This window comes from Diuraphis noxia, unplaced genomic scaffold (genome assembly GCF_037042655.1).
Source record: "Diuraphis noxia isolate RWA-SAM2 unplaced genomic scaffold, SU_Dnox_SAM2 contig0004, whole genome shotgun sequence".
Classification (NCBI taxonomy): Eukaryota; Metazoa; Arthropoda; class Insecta; order Hemiptera; family Aphididae; genus Diuraphis; species Diuraphis noxia.
In genome coordinates this window covers 66856650-66877218 of record NW_028301714.1, presented here as the reverse complement: position 1 = coordinate 66877218, position 20569 = coordinate 66856650, and the positions used below count along the sequence as shown (strand labels likewise).

At 31.3% G+C, this 20569-nt stretch overlaps 1 protein-coding gene across 3 annotated transcripts in view; it reads left to right on the top strand.

The window, feature by feature from the left end:
• The window catches only part of kug (FAT atypical cadherin kugelei), a 164230-nt gene that overhangs the window by 116786 nt on the left and 26875 nt on the right, over positions 1-20569 (top strand). For all 3 annotated transcript variants that reach the window (XM_015522229.2, XM_015522223.2, XM_015522208.2), the window contains exons 4-8: positions 72-178; positions 12781-12985; positions 17758-17819; positions 18439-18708; positions 19737-19892. In XM_015522229.2, the coding sequence (XP_015377715.2) occupies positions 72-178; positions 12781-12985; positions 17758-17819; positions 18439-18708; positions 19737-19892 (800 nt within the window). The remainder of the gene's footprint in view (positions 1-71; positions 179-12780; positions 12986-17757; positions 17820-18438; positions 18709-19736; positions 19893-20569) is intronic.

The following is a 20569-nucleotide window of genomic DNA, read 5'->3' as shown; positions in this document are numbered from 1 at the left end:
GTGTGTGTATATTGTTACCTATTGTTAATTCAATTTTTTTTTATACATTTTGAATTGTCGTTTTTTTACAGGCAATATCAGGACAATGGTTGTGCTGGATGTGGAGACAAAATCGTCGTATTGGCTGACTGTGATGGCTTTCGACCACGCCACCGTTCCCCTGCACTCTCGTCTCGAGGTACCTATACGATGATATTATAACACTAATTTGCATCAATTATTTATGCGCGTTCGCTCGACCGTCGGCGGCCGCCCCGACATCGGTTGGGGTCCGTTGTTTATACATATAATATATATCACTATGTATATGCGTATATATGATATATATCACGTATTATATCCCGTTGTATGTATATATAACACGCGCGTAGGTATGTTATGTGCGTGGTCAACATTTGAAACATTTATGGACTAGCTTTTGCGGATAACGCGTGCCTCTTTACATTAAATTTTTACGATATGGCGTGACAACCGGAAAACACGACGTGTTTTATATATATATTTTACAGTAGGTACGCTTTTCGAAAAACAAGACGACTCCTATACAGGGTGATTCTTTTATCAAACAACACTTATTTTTTCAAAAACTATTGACTTTTTTCAAATTTTTTTTTTTCAAAATTTTAGATTCATCTTGTTCTAGAACAATATTTTTTTTTTATATTTTCACCCTTATATTTATCTAGTAAACTATTATTAACTTTTGACTTTCAAATGACAACCTATACCTACTTAAAATTTCATAAATTAAAAAGGCTATTAGATTCTGAGCGGAGCGATGAATGTATTGATTTTACCATGATGTGTGTTTATTTTTTTTTTTTTTGTGTCTGTCATCACGTTTTGGGGCAGTAAAAATGCTTCGATTTTTGACTTCAGTACCTCGTTCGATCAGAAAGTGAATCTAGTTGGTACTTTGGGGGGTCAAAAGTGAAAAATTCTTAATACTTTACTAAATAATCGAGAAAAAAAACCTAAAAATTAAGGGAAAACGGGAAATTTTATGCACACTCATTTTTCGACAAAATCGATTTTGATTTTTGATGTAATTTTAAAACAAATTAACATAGATACATGACATTTTCACCGAATGTTTATATAAGTATATTCTATCCACCATGCAATTATCGTGCGCGTTATCGGGAATGTTATAATTGAAAGTAGTGTTTGATGTATCAAGAACCGGTGGGTTATCCATAATTTGTTGTAAACCTGGAGAGACGGGACTGGTTGGGTTTGGTTTAGTTTTAGACTTACGTTGGTACGAGACGAGTGTAAATTCGGAGCAGAGCCCCGAACTTCCATTTTGAGAAGTCGATTTTAGTCTGTTCGTAGACGAATTCCGGCCGGCGCGAGAGCCGCCGCCCGAAGACGACGACATAGATAAAACGAACTAACTAGCAATATACGAAATATATTACACAGAGCAGGCCTTATCAGCAATGCACTAAAAACGACACACGACTGTTCACCACGGCAAGAGAACGCAGATGGAACCTAACCTAACCTATACTTGATAACATTTTCAAAATATTTTTACTTGTTTTGAGTTATTTAATGGCATTTTTTTTATGTCCACAACAAGTATTATCAACATCATCAACTAGACTACTAGACAGCGTGTGTGGATTTCAACACGGATTTCATCGTCTGACTTGTGGATCGGGGCAATATCTACTTTTACGTAAACACTAAAGACAATGTGGTATTCATAGAACAATAACAAAAAAGTAGTTATTGATATTTTAGATTCTAAGCCGACTAATAATTAATGTATTGATTTTACTATGATATTGTGTGCGTGGTGTTTTAATTTTTTCTTTTTCTTTTTTCTGTAATCACGCTGTAATCTTACCACACCGATAAACTTATAATTTTAAGTATGACGTGTCAAAAATATATTATAATATATTTTATTGAGATTTGGTCGAATTGATACGTAACAAAAAAACAAATTTTTAGTATTCCTTATGGGTCCCACGCGACACCATGATTTTGCACAGTGAGACCATCGTTCTGTTAAATTAAAAAATCGTACTTTTTAATGCTAAAAATAAAAAACAAAATGTTACTGTATATAAACAAAATATATTTTATTGAAAAATTTAATGAACAATTTAGTGAACATAACAAATGTGTGCTTTAACATTTTGAACAGATTATGTCGAAAAGATGAAATATAATATATAATACAATGCAAATTGAAAAAAACAATAACTAATAATTTTAACAAAAACAAAAAAAAGGCATCAGAGAAGACGTGGCGATGTGAGTGGTACGTAATGGCGATTGAGTGATAATCGCAGAAGATGCTAGTAAGTACATGGCTACTGGTCACCTCTACAACGTTATTCGGTCGGTCCTGAGGGGCGTTCGAGAATCGTTGGCGCGTTTGCCCGGGCCGCGAAGACGACCATGGCAGCGGATGGAGCCCGACCACGACGGTTGCGAGACGAACAACGATTGACGACAAGTGGCTAGTGCGCGATGTTGTGCGCTTGACGATACTGCAGATGTTTAATACGATGATCGTTGTACCGGTGACGACGGTTACCTAAGCTCCCGGAGCGAGCGACGAAGACTATAAAATATGATGGGTACTGTGGAATGGGCGGTGACCTAACCGAGGCGTCGTGACTAGGCCGTCAGCGTCAGACCACTAGGCGAAAAGGGGAGAGAATCAGTAGTGAGACTCTCCGTGATTTTCGCCCTGGCCACATCCGTCGGCACCGTGCAGTCTGCCGCTGCCAATGGTCCCGCCGTGGAGTCGCGCACCGCCGTAACTCTGAAACGTTTAGCTTCTTCGAGTCCATCAGCGCTATACTGACATCCGTGTTCCTATCTACCCTACATAAATTATAATCATCTACTACCCGAACACTTAGAGCTCTACGGAAATCCGTCGTCACCGTCGCAACGAGTCGTATTCGTGCATTGCAGTCGTTATTGGTATCGACGGGGCGGCGTCGATGCCCGCGTCGATATGGCTAGCCTCGCCGTCGTCGTGTCGTCGTCGTCGATCGCAACCGAAGCAGCTAGGCGTCCACCGCGCCGTCAGAGGGTCTCGCGTGTCAGCGATCCCGAGCACCCGACGTCTGCGATCCCGTTGCGCCACAGCTGGTGGCCGAATAACACGTATTGGCGACTTACCGCCGATCACCCTGCAGTGCTCTGTCACGTACCTTCCTCGTCCTCACATCGCCACGCCTTTGTCTGCTGCCCTCAATCAGGGGGGGAACTTTCGTACGGTTTCACTTCGGGAAAAAACTCAATAAAAAACAACGAATTCCGCGTACGGCTCTTGTTACGCCTCTCCACACCGCGCTAATGATTCTCATCAAGATGCCCGGGCGTGGAGGTGCGCGTATCGCTGGAGTGTTTCCCGGGTCCAGCCAGACGAACAAGCCCCAAAAAGGGGATGTGACCTCCTTTCCCCTGGTCGGCGTGACGTCCAACGCCTCGTCATTTTGCTTAACATGTTCTTCTACGGCCGCGACCTGCTTGGTTGACGACGTCGCAATCACGTCGTCTGCAATAATGTTTATCTCAGCCGGTCCAATGTTGGAGGATTCGTCCGGTTGAGCGATTATGGCAGTCGACGCGTCGTCGCCTGTGAACTGCTTTGCATAACTCAGTAGACCCGCCAAATCGTCATAAGTTATTTCCTCGTTGTAGTTATCGAATCTGTGTAGCTTGGTTTCCATTTCATCGTATTCGATGTTGCTATTTGTTTTGTCGATAACTTTTCTTATGGTGGTCTTTTCAATGTGGTCGGATTTCTCGATATTATAAGATGCAGCCATTTTGCAGGTGTATTATGCGCGTGTAGGTAGACAGAAAAAAATAAAATGAACCATTTCCGGATTTCGTCGTAGACCAAAGCCGATAATTCAAACAAACCGTTGTTTATTAGTGGCCAGCTAGTACGCAATAATATTATTATAATTGGCCAGCATCAGTTGGATTTTGAGACCGTTTATTTTTTCAAACATAATTATTATTATTATCTATTAATATACCAACTACACTTGTGTAAAGATATACTATTGTATAATATTTGTATTATAACAATTGTATTATACCCATAACCCGTTATAACAGTTTTCGTTTGGAACGCCAAAGTTGTTCAATGTTCTTAATTATCTAATAATTATTACTGGAATTAAGAAAAACAGTTGAGTATTATTTCAAATTATTAATTATGATCAATGATCAAAAAGTACGAGTATATCCATTGTCAAAACAATAAAAATACATTTAAAACTAAATTAAAAACATATGCATCCTATTATTTTTTTAGATTCTGAGCGGAGCGATGAATGTATTGATTTTACCATGATGTGTGTTTATTTTTTTTTTTTTTTTTTGTGTCTGTCATCACGTTTTGGGGCAGTAAAAATGCTTCGATTTTTGACTTCAGTACCTCGTTCGATCAGAAAGTGAATCTAGTTGGTACTTTGGGGGGTCAAAAGTGAAAAATTCTTAATACTTTACTAAATAATCGAGAAAAAAAAACTAAAAATTAAGGGAAAACGGGAAATTTTATGCACACTCATTTTTCGACAAAATCGATTTTGATTTTTGATGTAATTTTAAAACAAATTAACATAGATACATGACATTTTCACCGAATGTTTATATAAGTATATTCTATCCACCATGCAATTTTCAAAAAATTTCGACTTAAGTTGAACTATTCATAGGCATTTGAAATTTTCGATCATTATTAGTTTTTTTTTAAATTAATATCGATAAAAATTTATTTGTTAGGCAGAAAAACTTGAAAATTTAATGCAAGGCTCTTAACATATTGTTACAATAGCAGTTGAAAAATAAAAAAAATCACGAAAATTCACAAATCATTTTAAGCTAGAAATTCATAAAATATTTTCTTTTTAAATCTAAGATTTAAAAATTTAATACAAGATTCCTTACAAGTTTTTCAATCTTTATCACAAATAAAAATTCCACCGGAAATTCAAATTAAATTTTTATGAGGATTTGAAATTTAAATTTTTACAACATTGGATTTTCACTTTTAGCGATTTCCTTATTTTGGTGTAACTCTAAAACAAATTACCGCAGATACTTGAAATTTTGACTGAATGTTTATATAGGCGTTTTATATATTTGATAACATTTTCAAAATATTTAGATTTGTTTTGAGCTGTTTACTGACATTTTAATTTTTCAACTTTTTTAGTTTTTTTTTCTATAAATATCGATAAAAATTTATTTGTTCGTTAGAGAAGCTTGAAAATTTAATACAAGGCTTCTAACACATTGTAACAATAGAAGTTAAAAAATATTAAAAATTCGTAGGCACGATTTTTTTTTATAAGCATTTAAAGTTCAAATTTTGACTAAATACGTAAAAATTACGACAATGTTCAAATTATCTTAGATAGAAATTCATAAAAGTTTTTCTTTTTAATTCTAAGATTTGAAAATTTAATACAAGGCTCCTAACATATTTTTACAATAGAAGTTGAAAAATAAAAGAAATACATAGTCACAATTTTTTTTTATAAGCATTCAAAGTTTGAATTTTTACAACATATTATGTAAAAATCACGAAAATTCGTAAATTATTTTATGCTAGAAATTCATAAAAAATTTTCCTTTTATATCTAAGATTTGAAAATTTAATACAAGGCTCATTATATATTTTTACAATAGAAATTGAAAAATAAAAGAAACATATAGTCACAATTTTTTTTTATAAGCATTTAAAGTTCAAATTTTGACTAAATACGTAAAAATTACGGCAATGTTCAAATTATCTTAGATAGAAATTCATAAAAGTTTTCCTTTTTAATTCTAAGATTAGAAAATTTAATACAAGGCTCCTAACATATTTTTACAATAGCAGTTGCAAAATAAAAGGAATACATAGTCACAATTTTTTTTTAAGCATTCAAAGCTTGAGTTTTGACAACATATTATGTAAAAATCACGAAAATACAGAAATTATTTCAAACTAGAAATTCATAAAAAATTTTCTTTTTAAATCTAAGATTTGAAAATTTTTAATAATTTATAATATATCCTAGACAGATAAACCGTCTTCGCTCAGAATCGTTTTTTGTATACAATGATATAATATCATTGGATTCCAATTTAATTCCATACATTACAGTAACCCACTTGTAACCTACTGTACAGCAGAGCGACATACACGACTTACCCGCTTTTTTTTCAATGGATTTTCACGTTTGAATTTTCATTTTCGTTAATCCGTTCACAAAATATAGCCTCCCAAAGTTGGGTGGTTTTGGGTGATATTAGTATGTTATTGGTGTATGTTAGGTGATATTTACACACAAACACCATATGAGTGTTGTTTGATAAAAGAATCACCCTGTATATATTATAATGCGTGCATTAAGTTTTTACCGCGGTCACCTTATTTGCTCGTGACAATTGATTTTCTTAAATGACGCGGTGTATACCTATGTTTGATGTTCGAACAATATTATTATGTCTCTCAATCTCTTTATATATAAAGATATATATATTATATTCTTAGTCTTTCATTCGATACGTTTTGATGCAGTTCCGACCGTAAACCATTCGATTGCACCACGCAGGCATTTATAACGTACAGAATGATCGAAAAAGTGTGATTTATTTTTTTAGTGCTTTTTTATTTACTCTATACCAGTGAGTCTCAACCTGTAAGTCCGTGGCCCCCTTGAGCCCGTGGCAGCCTTTACATCTGACATAAGTCAATACGTGACATGATGAGTGCATTATTACAATATAATGTTTGGACTATTATTTATATTTTCCGTATAAAATATATCTTATATGTAGTAAGACATAGACCTATGTCTACTTCCTATAATTTGTAATATAAAATTATTATTATTATTTTATGACGACATGAGATGTTTTTTAATAAAAAGAAGGTACTCAACAAAAAATTGGTAGGGGGTCCGCAATTTCTAAAAATCTTTCATCGGGGGTTCGTGTTCTCCAGAAAGGTTAAGAAATGCTGATCTAAACCATCATATTGACGTTTAACTTAATTAAATATTATATTATCATTGTCCTACGCAACGCAGTCGTGTGTGTGCCGTACTCGCTCACAAAAATCTTTATTAACGTTAAATTTGGTTACTGAAGAACTATAGTTGGCGTGCCATTGAAATGTCGACCTGGGGAAACGTTAGGTTAGGTAGATATACTTACAAAATTATTCTTTATTCATTTTTAAAATGTTGGTTCAATAGAATCATTTCAATGACTTTAAACAGTCTCAAATACGGATACTAAACTAAAATAATAAATTTGGAAATGTAAAGAAATATAAAATATCGATTCTTATATATATAAATGGATAAAGAATAAATACACAAACTTGTGTATAATATATATATATTAATTATACTAAATCGTTATTACTTATTTTAAGCATAAAAACGTTGGATTTGTTTTTTTATTTATTCTCAAATAAATGAAAGAACAAAATATCTTGATTAAAATAAAATATATTATCATAAGTATATCCTACTTATTTAAAATCAATTTATCGATACATTTTATTGTAGGGTACTATTCAAATTTTTATACTGATTTTCGTAATACCTTAAAAAAGGTTATTTATATTTTTACCTAATTTTTTAAAGAAATAAAAGTTAAAGTATAATACGGTCATAACCTTCGATGCTATTCATAATAACACTTGATTAATATCAACTAATGTAATGACTAAGGTGTTATAAGGAGCTTTTCCCTCTAACTCGATATATTGTGATTATTGGAGTTCTAAACATTCAATTTCATAATATGGGGTTTAGTTCAAGTGAATGATAGTAGTTTTGAGAGTTTTAAAGTTTTTAATATACATATTGTGGCGATTCAAGTAGCCTTTTAAGAAAAAAAAATCACTGGAGGTGTTCATTTATTCTATTCGACTATTCGAGTGTACTGTAGGAGTTATTATAAAATTGGCTGTATTATACCTTTTGTGTACCTATTGTATAACCTTTACTGTGTATTTTTTTAATCATACCATTTATTACTTATATAATTGTTTTAACTAGATAAATAACAATTTAAATATTTAAAATTTAAAACCGGGAAAAGAAGCTTTGCTGTATAAAGTAGGTGGTATATTTCGAATATTCCTCGTTATTGATTAGATCATTGTGCAATGAATGCTGTATTAGATTTGAATTAGCAATAAATAATTGCATATTCCTGATTTACAAATTTGACAGATATAATGTGTCTATTTCTAAGAATATTTTATAATTATTTATCTATACTATTAGCGATTAATTTTTCAATCTTACAGTAGAATAATGTGATGTTTTCCGAAAAAAAAGATTTTGTTTTGTCTCTCAACTTCATTATCTTTTCTGGTATCAAAGTGATTCTAGTTGGTTTTTGGAAGGTCAATAGTAAAATTGTTGTGCAGTACTTTTCTTATTATATGGAAAATCTAAAAAAAATAAAATAGAAAAAACGGAATCTTAACGCAAAATACGCTAACCAAGTTCGTCATAACTCATAAGTATCCCAATAGTACACTTTAATTTGGTTATTATTATACAATATACATATTAATATATAATCTAACGAACCGCCTCCGTTCAAAATGTTTTTATTTGTCCAATGACAAAGTTTTGTTATTTTCTAAGAAAACCGAATACCTATGCAAAAATCCACAAGAATGTTCCAATAATAAAATATTTTCATTTGGTGATCGGTACGTGGCTAGTGAATTTTTCTAAATTATTTGCCATTTAGTTGAATTCAACTCATCATCCATAACAGTACAGTAGGGTGGCCTAAAAATCCAATGATCATCAATGTTTACCTCCTACCACCTGAAGCATTTTTCTATAGTCTAAAAATAATTAATTTATAAATATTATTATAATCAAACTATTTTTGAGTCATCCCAAGCAACTTAAAGTATGTTACATAATATGGTATAATCAGTACAGTGACCTACTCATTACCGAGATATACTCGATATCATCTACTCTATACAGCATAACGACTGCCTACTTTTCCGCTTTTTTACATTTGAAAATTATCTACGTATATCTAGTAATTGGCTTCTAAAAACCACTTTCAAAGTTGAATATTGAAGCTTAATTATTTTTTATTTGCTTCACAAATCTCTGGACATGAATGATAAAATTATGAATATAACTAAAGGTACTTACAAAAAAAAAAAAATTATTGATTTTAATCTATATTCTAATTATTTAAAAAAGATTTATTTTCCAAGTACAAGTTTTAATCATTTAAGTATACTTTCGTATTCGTTAAAATGTATAAATCGATTTCCTTTGACTCGCTGAAAATCTAGTCATTTAGAACATTTTTTCAATGCTTGTTTGAATCTTGAAATCTAAAATAAATTGTACAAAGCAAATGCGTGGAATTATTTATTTTTTTCACTTCACTAAACACATTACACATTTAGGTCCTTCACCATCAAAATAAATTTGTTCGTACATCCCTAGCTGTTTTATATTACACTGCATACCTACTAATCGGCCATCACCTGTTCTAGAACCATTCATTTCATTCTAATCCTTGACACTACCCGTTTTTTGAGTTTTACCGGTTCGTAATTCAAATCATAACTATTTTCATCGAATAAAATGGTTTACCTTCTGTACAGACTATAGATCATCTAGCTGTGAGTAATCGTAATTTTTATTTCACTTGCAATAAATTAAATGTTACATGAAATTTGTGGGCTTGTTCAAGTATATGCATAACTTTCAACTTCTTAGTAGGATGAATTACTACCTATTATTATTGCTTAAAATTTGAAAGAACAACAAAAGAAACTGAATAAATTCTCAGTTATCGAATTATGTCTTATCTATATGATGTGTTATAATATTTAGAAACTAATTAAAAGTATTTATAATGATGGTAAATTTTTTTTCTCCTTGATTTAATAGGATATTCAAATGTTGCATTTATACATAACAATATAGGTATGATTATATGATACTTCAAAAAATGATTTTGCCAGTTAGTAATAAACCAGTATGACTGTCATCATTACGTGGTATCGTATTACCTGTATAAAAATAAAATGTACACTCATAATCGTTTCGATCTGAATATATAGTTGAGCACACTATAATGATGATATCATTGTAGACATCGAAATGATTTATTTGCTAAATAAAATAAATATTTTTTAGATTTTTAGTATCATTTAATTTTAAAGTATTACAAGTACTCAAGTTTAAAGTTAATAAAGGGGGTAAAAGTTTTAAAACTAAGTTGAATTTCTGAGCACTAACAAAAATTTTAAGAAAACACATTCAAACTTTTGAAATGATGTGCGCATTAAGTTTAATGTATACAAATACCTAATTACGTACAATACGATTACTTATAGGCACGAATAACTTAAAATAAGGTTCTTCATTTGAGGTTTAGTGCTGTTGATTTTTACCATGTCTAGAAAATGTATGTATGTCTAAGAGTCTATGATGTATATATTATGTACGACGTACTTTACTTGGTGTGTGGTGTTTTGCATGCGTGTATATTATAAGAGACATTGTAACCAAAATTAAGTAATAAAACAATTTTTTAGTTCATAATTAATATCGATGAATTTACTTTTAGTAGACTGTTAAAAAAAAAAAATACAAGCATTAAAACCATGCCTATTTATTTAAACGGTAATTTTTAAAACTTTTTTTCGTGGTCGTGCGAAACTGAATTTCTATATACTATACACAATGTAAAAAGTCTCATTTGTAAAAAAAATTTGCGTGCACCACTATAAACTCTTCTTGACAAGGTGTTAAAACTTTTGTTGTTGTTAACAACTTTAATCGTTAATTTATTTTGTATTTAGATATAAAAATTGTTTTTTTTTTTTTATTTATTTATTTTATTGTCGTTAAAAGTAACGCGACTGTTATAATATATAAAAAGTCAAATAAATAACATTCCCCCTTTACCCGTCTATGACAGATTGACAGGGGTGAAAAGAACGGACGCAATATTGTTAGGGTTGACAAAATCCATCTACGTGTGCATCATAATATGCGTATATCAGTCATTTACATGCAAATAAAACACATCATATTATATTTCGGTCCGTCTAAAATTCGTTTGAATGTGAATGAAGACGACGCAATCGTCGCCGGAACTTAGATGACTCATATATTATTGTTATTTTTTTTATTGGTTAAACATCAGCTACAATGTTACATAGGTTATTAGCTTTAACAAAAAAGTAGATCAGCATTTCGGTGGTAGATGTTTGTCCTTCGGTTCTCGGACAGGATAGTGTAATTTTACTGTATTCGATTTGAATGCAATGATTGCATTCAATAAAAAACGATTCTGAGCGGACGAGGGAATCTTTTTTATTTAATTTTATTCGTTTCTATGGTGATAAACAAAGCGTTATAAGAACAACTTAAGAACGATTTATATAAGTAGGTAATTTATATAATTATAATTATAATTTATATAATTATAATTATAATTTATAGTTAGGAAATATCATAAAAATGAAAAAAAAATATAAAAGAAAAGAAAAATCTTAAAAGTTGCTCAAATGTGTTTTAAAAATTTTACCATCATGTCTAAGTAAGGATAATATAAGAAAACAACCCAAATTTCAAGTTTTTACGAATGTTTTTAACGAGGTTTTTAACTGAATTACAACACAAAACTCCCAAAATTAAAATGCCTATAAACAGCTAAAAAATGGCTAAAATTTTCCGAACTTTAATCCGTAAGGAACAAAATCCAAAATACAACAAAAAATATCTCTTGTCATTTTTCATTTAAAGCAATATTTTTGGTAGAAAACGTCGTCCGTAATTATTTAATATTATAAAATCGTGAAATCGTACGTTTTTCTCCTTTAACCGCTTTTATTTTGAGTACCGTTTTGAAAATCGAAAAATGACCTTTCTAAAGTACCAGCTCAAGAACATAATCTTTCAGAAAAGATGCTACACTTGATACTTTTAAGCAAGTTTAGAGGGAGAAAAAGTGTTTACAGAATAAAAAATAAAAAGAAATAAACATCATTGTAAAACCAATATATATTCCTCAGAATCTAAAAGTATTACATTTTTACATTATTATATGTACAATTGTACAATTCAATTTTTTTAAGATATAAAATTGTTTTGATCGTTAGAAAATGAACCAATTGCTTCATACAGGTTGTCAGGGATGTTGAAGTCTTTCGTAGCTTCAATGAAAGTTGGGCAGTGGACGATGATGTGTTTGATTGAGTAGATTTCATTGCATATTGAGCATAGGGGTGGATCTCATATCTTTGTCATAAGGTGCCCGTGTGAATTTTATGTAGCCTATTCTAAGTCGATTAAAAATTACCTAATTTTTTCTGTGGTAGTATGCCATTTTGTGTTTCACAAATCAATGCAATATTTGTTTATATTTCTTTTTAATGTCAACAAGTGATGAAAAAGTAATTGTTTCACTAGTGAGACTATTTAATGCATTTCTTGCTACTTTATCTGCCCCCTCAGTTAATTTTATGTTGTAATGACCTAGCTGGTGTCCAAATGAATCTAATGTCTTTGTTTGATGAGGAAAGAAAGTTACTATTTTTTAGAGCCAATGGCTCGTATATTAATATTTTAGATTTCAGTATTTTTTTTGCTGTTATTGTTGCATATTGGTATGATTATTATTATTATTATTAGTTGCCGATCATTACGATCCATCGATATTACATGTACGCGGCACACAAAGATAGTTGTAATTAAAGAGTCTGTTAATTTGATGTTCGTATAGGTTTATGTGGAAGTAAAGAACATAAACGACAACGTGCCTTTGACCAAAGCTCCGGTATATTATCCGCGAGTGAAGGAAGACGCTCCGCCGAACACTCCGATCATACAGTTGGAAGCTGAGGATGCTGATATGTCTGACACAAGAATCACGTACAAAATCACCACCGGCAATCCACAGTCACTGTTCGCAATTTCTGCCAACACAGGTGAGTTTTATAAATAATAATCGATGATTATTATATATTATAAATACACCACACTAAGATATAGCTATGAAAAGTAGTTTTATGTTTATAAAAAATATTTTGTCGCGCAAATAAAACGATGAAATTGCATTTATTTTATTCCTATATACTCCTCAAATCTATATACGATCCTATGTATCACCTATAGTGAAAAATTCATTTCACCCACGAGGAGGTAACTCTCGTACGTGTACAAACCTACAATATGCATATAGTTTAGTATACACCTCCATAATCTGTTCGGTCATATCCAGTGATCGAACGGTTTATGAAATAATCGTTCATACATTCGTTTTTAGCCGACTTGGCACACAATACGTACACTCCGCTTTTGACCCCGCAAAATTTTACCCTCTCTTTCTTTCTCTCTTATCAATTCGGCTTTCGGATTTAAAACATGACGTTTCATATAAGGTTTCCCGCGTTAACTGTCGGTATATATAAATAATTCAAAACCCACCCTCTCGCGGCGTTTGACGATATCGGGAGGCGCGTTTAACGGACACAATGGAAAATCCATCCGAACATTCGTTGTGTCTATATACGTATATATTTTCATAGAAAGGGAAAATGAGATATGTGTATACTTGTTCACCCTGTATGGCTGTATGTGGTCCATGCTATGGGCCCAGGTGTACATATTATTACATCATGGCTTATACGTTATTATATATACAGCGCGAATGCGCCTGGGAGGTGTAAGGTATATGATATATATATATATATGATATGTCGTTGAATTCGATTTTCTCATATTTTTTGATTATTACTATCACTGATATGATTTTAACGCGTTTAGCCGCATCGTATAGTGCATAATATTGTTATCGCAGGACATCAAACGCCACGTCGCACATTCACCATATATATTATATAGGTACCTAATACGGATATGCAATAGCTGCATGCATATTATCAGCCGTCGATTCGTATATTATTATTATGGCCGTTTATCCGCTCGTGAAATTCACCAAGAACTGCAACTGCGCGCCTATTAAACATCGCGGGTTTGTGGTATTTTTCCCAGAAAACTTTTTAATTAAACTATATAGGTACACTACTATAATACTATATATATACGTGCCAGGGGGGTGATTCAGGCGTATGACATTTACAACGACTAAAACGCATACTATATAATATCAGGTGCGCATTAAGGGGGGGGGGGGGGGAATGAGGCATTTGCCTTGGGTGCAAGTTTTTTGGAGGTAGCTTAACCTACTGCAATAAGCTTCTTCGGTCCACATTGACAAAAAGGAACCATACAAATTTTATTGTATATGTATAATGAAAAACACAGATTGAAAAACAACTAATAATAATAATAATATTATTATTATTAATACCTATTATAACAATGTACAATACACATTATATGGGTGGTATATAAGTAGATAGTATCTATAGTTTAATAGTTATCCGCACAAGTTCGTTTATTTCCTCCTCCCTGCCCACACCCACTGCTGTAAGCGGTCGCACCCCACGCCTTCTTCTATATGCTATATATACTCATATTATGTATATTGGTCACTTCTAGACGGTATATTTTAATGTAATACATTCTGTAAACAAGGCGACATTTTTTAAACGTGGTATACTCGTTTTATCTGTGAATTCTCGTGTTTTGTGAAAACAATGTTTTACCCGCACCGTCTAGTTATTAAAGCACTCGAAACACTGCGTTTTAGCAAATGAACTCCAATTTCATATTCGCTGTAATGGAATATTATTCCAAAATGCTGATTCTTAAGTTTAAAATATTCAATCTATAGTTTTTTATTTATAAGCATTTAAATTTTAAATGAGCAGAGTAGTAGTAGGTATAGGTATTTTTGGTATACTCCACGCGAACACATTTTTTTTATCTTTATTTTATTTGAATACCGGTTCAGTTTTTAATATTTGTAGGTGCCTGAAAACTTTGTTTTTAGAATTAAAATCCACTGTTTAAAAATGAAAAACTTAACTTTAAAATTGATGTTGATGAATTTCTAGTGTTATAAAAAAATCACAAATTAAAAAAAAATCTATTAATATGACCTTTACCGGTTAGATGTCTTCAAAAAAAAAATTGCATCAGTTTATTTAAAACTGCGTCAGAAAAAGCAGCGATGTGTCGATATTTGTACGCATTTTCCACCCCTTGATTCATAAAAACTGTTAACAGGATTATCGTCACAAATCTGGTTCATATATTATAATGTGGTCCCCGCGTACAAAAAAAAAATTGAACAATATTTGATCTCCGAAGTATTATCTATAAAATGTAACCTATACTATGACGTTTTTTTATCCGTTTCGCATTCGATAGTAATATTTTTTTTCAAACAAATTTATTGTTGTTTTTTTTTTTTTTGTACATAATATGGGATAGGTGCATCTCTTGCGTGTTGTAATTCGAAATATTTACGTACCTATATTTGTTTTTTATTTTCCTGGACAAAATAAATTATCGTTATTCGTAATTCGATCCCTTTTTATGATTATCTGTCATATTTTGTTTTACAGCTGTTATTGTCATAATCTAGGTTAGTTCATATATATCTAAAAACATAATACTTATATAATATAATAAATTGCATTCATATATTAGTTTTTGTGTGGTGTATAATAACATAATGTCTAATAATACATTTGTTAATCTAGTTAAAAACCTGACTTAAATACATGGTAGTCTTTTTTAATGGTCACCTGTCAAATTGTATTCCTTTTTCCAACCATTTATCGTTATTATATGATGGGGATAAAAGTTCCCATTTTATTTTTATTCATTTCCAATTTATATAATTTTCTATAATACTTACCGAGAAAAATTACATTTAAAAAACATATTATTATGAAAAAAAATACGCATCAAAACTAACTACCAAGTGCAGAAACATTTGGTGATGGAATTTGTGTGTGTTTTTTTTTCGAACCTATATAAAATTATAGACATATAGATATTGCGTGTTTTAAAGATATCGATTTAATATCTTTTATCTTTTATCTTATGCCTATTATTTTTAACACTTTATAATTAATTAATATTTCTTGGTGATTATTTTGTACAAGTTTTAATAATTAAACAAAATACCGTTTTGCATCCAAAGTTATATTTAAATTTGGTTACCTTGAAACCTGAAGTTTCTCAAATTAAACTCCGCTGCAAGAGTTTGATAGACTACCCTATATATGTATGCCTGTATACATATATATATGTATGTTATATATTGATTTTGAAACAATTTAAATTCATTGTTGCACATAATCCAAAACATGATCGTCTAAACTCGATTATTTTAAACTTAAGCACAACCATTACGGCAATTACCATAATTCAAATTATCCTCTGGACATTGGCAAAATAATGGTATACAAACGCACCATCGATTATGTATGTAAAATATTATGTATATATACATTATACATGCACACAGTCTTTAGGGTATCGTAGGGCTTTAATACTTGTATATTAACTTGAGAAGACACTGATATATTATACGACCGTTCGGCCGATAAGGTAGCTCCAGCGATTTCGATATACATTAATTAACGGTGTTAATAATTTATTGGTGTTTTCAGTGAAAATAAAGCTTACATAATAATATATAGTATACAGAAAACAACCGCTTCACTACAATTAATCTCTTATTCATTCATAAAACGATGACTGCGCTGTTATATCCATACTAGAACTAGAAAAAAAATCGATGATTTGTTTATATAATAAAGTATATTATATAAACAAATTATTGGCATAAATTTTGGTATGTCTTTTATATGCAGTTTTATCACTAACTCGGCTTATTTTATGATGGATAATAAATGTATCATATATAGGCCGCTTATAGGTACTTCTTATTAGACAAGCAATAATGATTGTATGGAAAGCGTAACATGAGGGCGCTTTTTTGTTTACTCGTTTACTTAATATATGTATATAGTAGTGCGGAGTTATAGGGTAAGATATATTAGACATATAGATCATTGCAGCACTTTGTTGTCAGGACAGGCTACATCTCTATATTTTTTCGTCAAGACGACTTACATCACACTCCGAGATGAAGTTGTTATAGCTATACACAGTTCGTGTCTTATAGTGTAATAAAGTCTGTGATGATTGCCTATATAGACAAAGGGATTCCGCGCAAAAAATAGTGAATTATCGTTGTTTTTTATGTAGTCACTCTTTAAACTTTAATTGATGCGCTGATTCAAACTCTATTAAAAGTGCACAAGTTAAAAAATAAAAACCCTAATGTAACTATATTATATTATATTACACTGACGTATTATGCATAACACGCAGTATCCTACACAATACGTATTGTGTGTTACACGACGTGACGAGTACTTAAATAATAATTGGTCGACAGTAAATAATTACTATACACCTACTAATTCTAATTTGTATCTCACTGGTAAAATAATGAACGGGATACGACACGCGCACGGATAAGGAAAAGGATATAATTATAGCGTGTGCGATTTAGACAAGCACAAAAGGACATCGTAACCATCACGCTGGTTTAGGTAGGAGTAAAGTTGATTCCTATTGTATTCGAACCGACGGGAACATAATATATACTGTGCTTGTATATTATATATATTATTATATTTACCCGTCATTCGCATCCATTACAGTTCTGACGATGATACGACGGGGAAATGTATGGAGGGACTATGGGACAATTGTTATCGTTTTCGAAAAACGAACCAGCGATAACCAATTTTCTACTTTTTCTTTTCAGGTCTCATAACCACTACTGGACGGAAACTCGACAGGGAGTCCGAATCCGAGCACATACTGGAGGTAATATACGTTTATATAATTAATACTTCGAAGGCACGAGCAACTATTTATACTGTATAATAATAATCATAAAACATACTAAAACACTATTTGTTGATAGTGTTTACATCATAGAATAACGAATGCAGCGTATAATTATTATATGACGTCTATCGGCCTATCGCCGTTAATGGACGTATTTGTTTTTGATAATAACTTTTCGAGTCTTATAACACCAAACAAGCTCTGTCTCTATACTCATCCCAAATACCCCGCCGTAAAATTTCTTTTTATGAAATTATTATATATTAATTATTTAAAATTCTCTTTATGATATCATCATCTATCTCTGCGTAACACTTTTAACCAAAAATATCCTAATTCAAGGTTTTAATTATTTTCAAGAAAAGCTTTTTTTAATTCGTAAAAAAAAATATATATATATATATATTTATTTATATTTTATAAGTATATTTAAAAATTATAAATTCTCTTAACCAACAATCGTCCGTTTAAACTCGTAGAAAACTGTTTTATAATCCGCACTTATTTATAAATACCGACCTTCTTTCTGGGGGATATTTGCGGTTCTATTTGTTTTTACATGACGTAATAACGTCTGTATTCGTTATTATGACAGATAACGGTGATCGACGACGGCATGCCCGTTTTATCATCCACGACTAGCGTGGTGATCGCGGTCGAAGACGTGAACGACAACGCCCCGGAAATGTTGAAAAAGGCGTACCGGTTCAAGATCCCGGAAACACAGCCTGTTCAGGAACCGCTGGTCCAGGAGAACAGCACAACCTCGGCCACTGCGGAGACGGCCGAAATCGACGAACTGCTTGACAAAAAACCTTGGACGTGTTTCGGGCCCAATGACATCGCAGGGCCTGCGCTGTTCAGGGTCAGTATAACATATTAATATATTTAACTTTATTGCAACAACTTTGAACATATATCATAACATATTATATATGTTTAAACTTGTAACGATTTTTCAGGACTGTCGATAAAGATCGATATGCACGATCATAGGCGTAATTAATATAAATTATATGTAAGGGGCAATTAATATAGCGAAATAAGTATTAGGTGAGGTTCTTTGCAGACAGGCTCACACACGAAGGAAATCCCTTCACTTCCTCCCATACAACAGTACTTTATTAATAAACAAATTTTATTATTTTAAACTTTTTTTTTTTACCAACCTAATGAATAATAATCAAGACGTCTTGTTTAAATTTAAATTATAATATTTGAATGCATATTAACAACAAAAATTTAATTGAAATTTATTTCTTGATTGGACTCTTCCTGCAAAAAAAAATAATATTACCACTGAGACAAAGTCATCTTCAAACAATTATATGTTTATAACTTATAACTGATCAAATACGGTTTATAAACATACAATATAGATATTTTTTTAATTGTTTGGCAAAATTTGTATATTTTCCTTAACAAATCTCGCTCAAAACAATTATACAGATGAGGCTTCAACTTACTCCTTGAAAAGTATTTAAAATTAAAAATAAAAAAAATAAAATAATCGAGAATTAAATTCATGCGTTACAAATAATCACTCTGTATATTCCATAATATGATTTTGGTTTTTTTTTTAAGATCTTTTGGCGAACTTTAAAAGTCATTTTAGAAACTATTTATAGTAATTGCCAAAATAATAAAGCACTTGTACATAAGTTTAAACCTACTCCACCTACTTCTCGCTTCTCCCATTAATCATTTTACCCACAAATAGGTGCTTTTTAAACAATATGACCTATAATACCTTAACGGATATCGTTAAATTATCTATGATGCTCGTCCATATAATAATTTAAAAAAATACTTATTAATTTCTACGGTAGTGGTATGTGCAAATAGTTTCCTTGGTTTTTATACGTATTTGTATATAATTTTGTGTCTATATAGATCGTTGCCAGCGACAAGGATTCTGGAGAGAATGCTAGGTTGACGTACACCATGAAAGCCGCACAAGGATCTGACGATATATTTTCTGTGGAACCCGACACCGGTGTAATATATTCAGATCACTCGTTTCGAGGAAACCAAGACTTTTCATTCTACGTAAGTAAATCTAATTTGAAACTGGTACCAATAATAATTGATATTTTAATAATTGAAAAATCGTTTGATGTGTATATGTGTGTGGAAATAAATCTTTACTGCAGCGTTTCATTCCACAAATTACAAACTTTTACAACTAAGACGTTTTGTAATGACTGTTATTTATTATTCAACCTTCAACAACAGTATATTACAAAATAATATTATAATTGGTCCATTTTAATATTTGAAATAAAATATTATCAGGATTTTTTTTACAAGCTTATGATTTTTATGATATTAACATCTATTACTACAGCTTGGTGTGATAATTAATAATTTTATATGCCGCTTTAAACGCCCGTAATGAAATTTCGTAAATGCACGTCATAATTAATTTTACGAAGCCATGAGATGTCATTTTGTATTTAACAAAGCCATTAAAATCAATAACATTCTATAAACCATAATGTTATTATATAGATACCATGTGGTAGTAAACAACATTATATATTTCATCATCAATATAGAAAAATTAAATACATACTCTAATATTAGAAATTATTTTGTTCCTAGTTTTATTATTGTCTATTCGTTTTTTTTTTTTTTTTTGTTACAAGACTTGTCCCGTTCAATTACACTAAATCTTATAGCTTTTAATTGAATGACACAAAATAATAAGGTTAATATTTTCAATG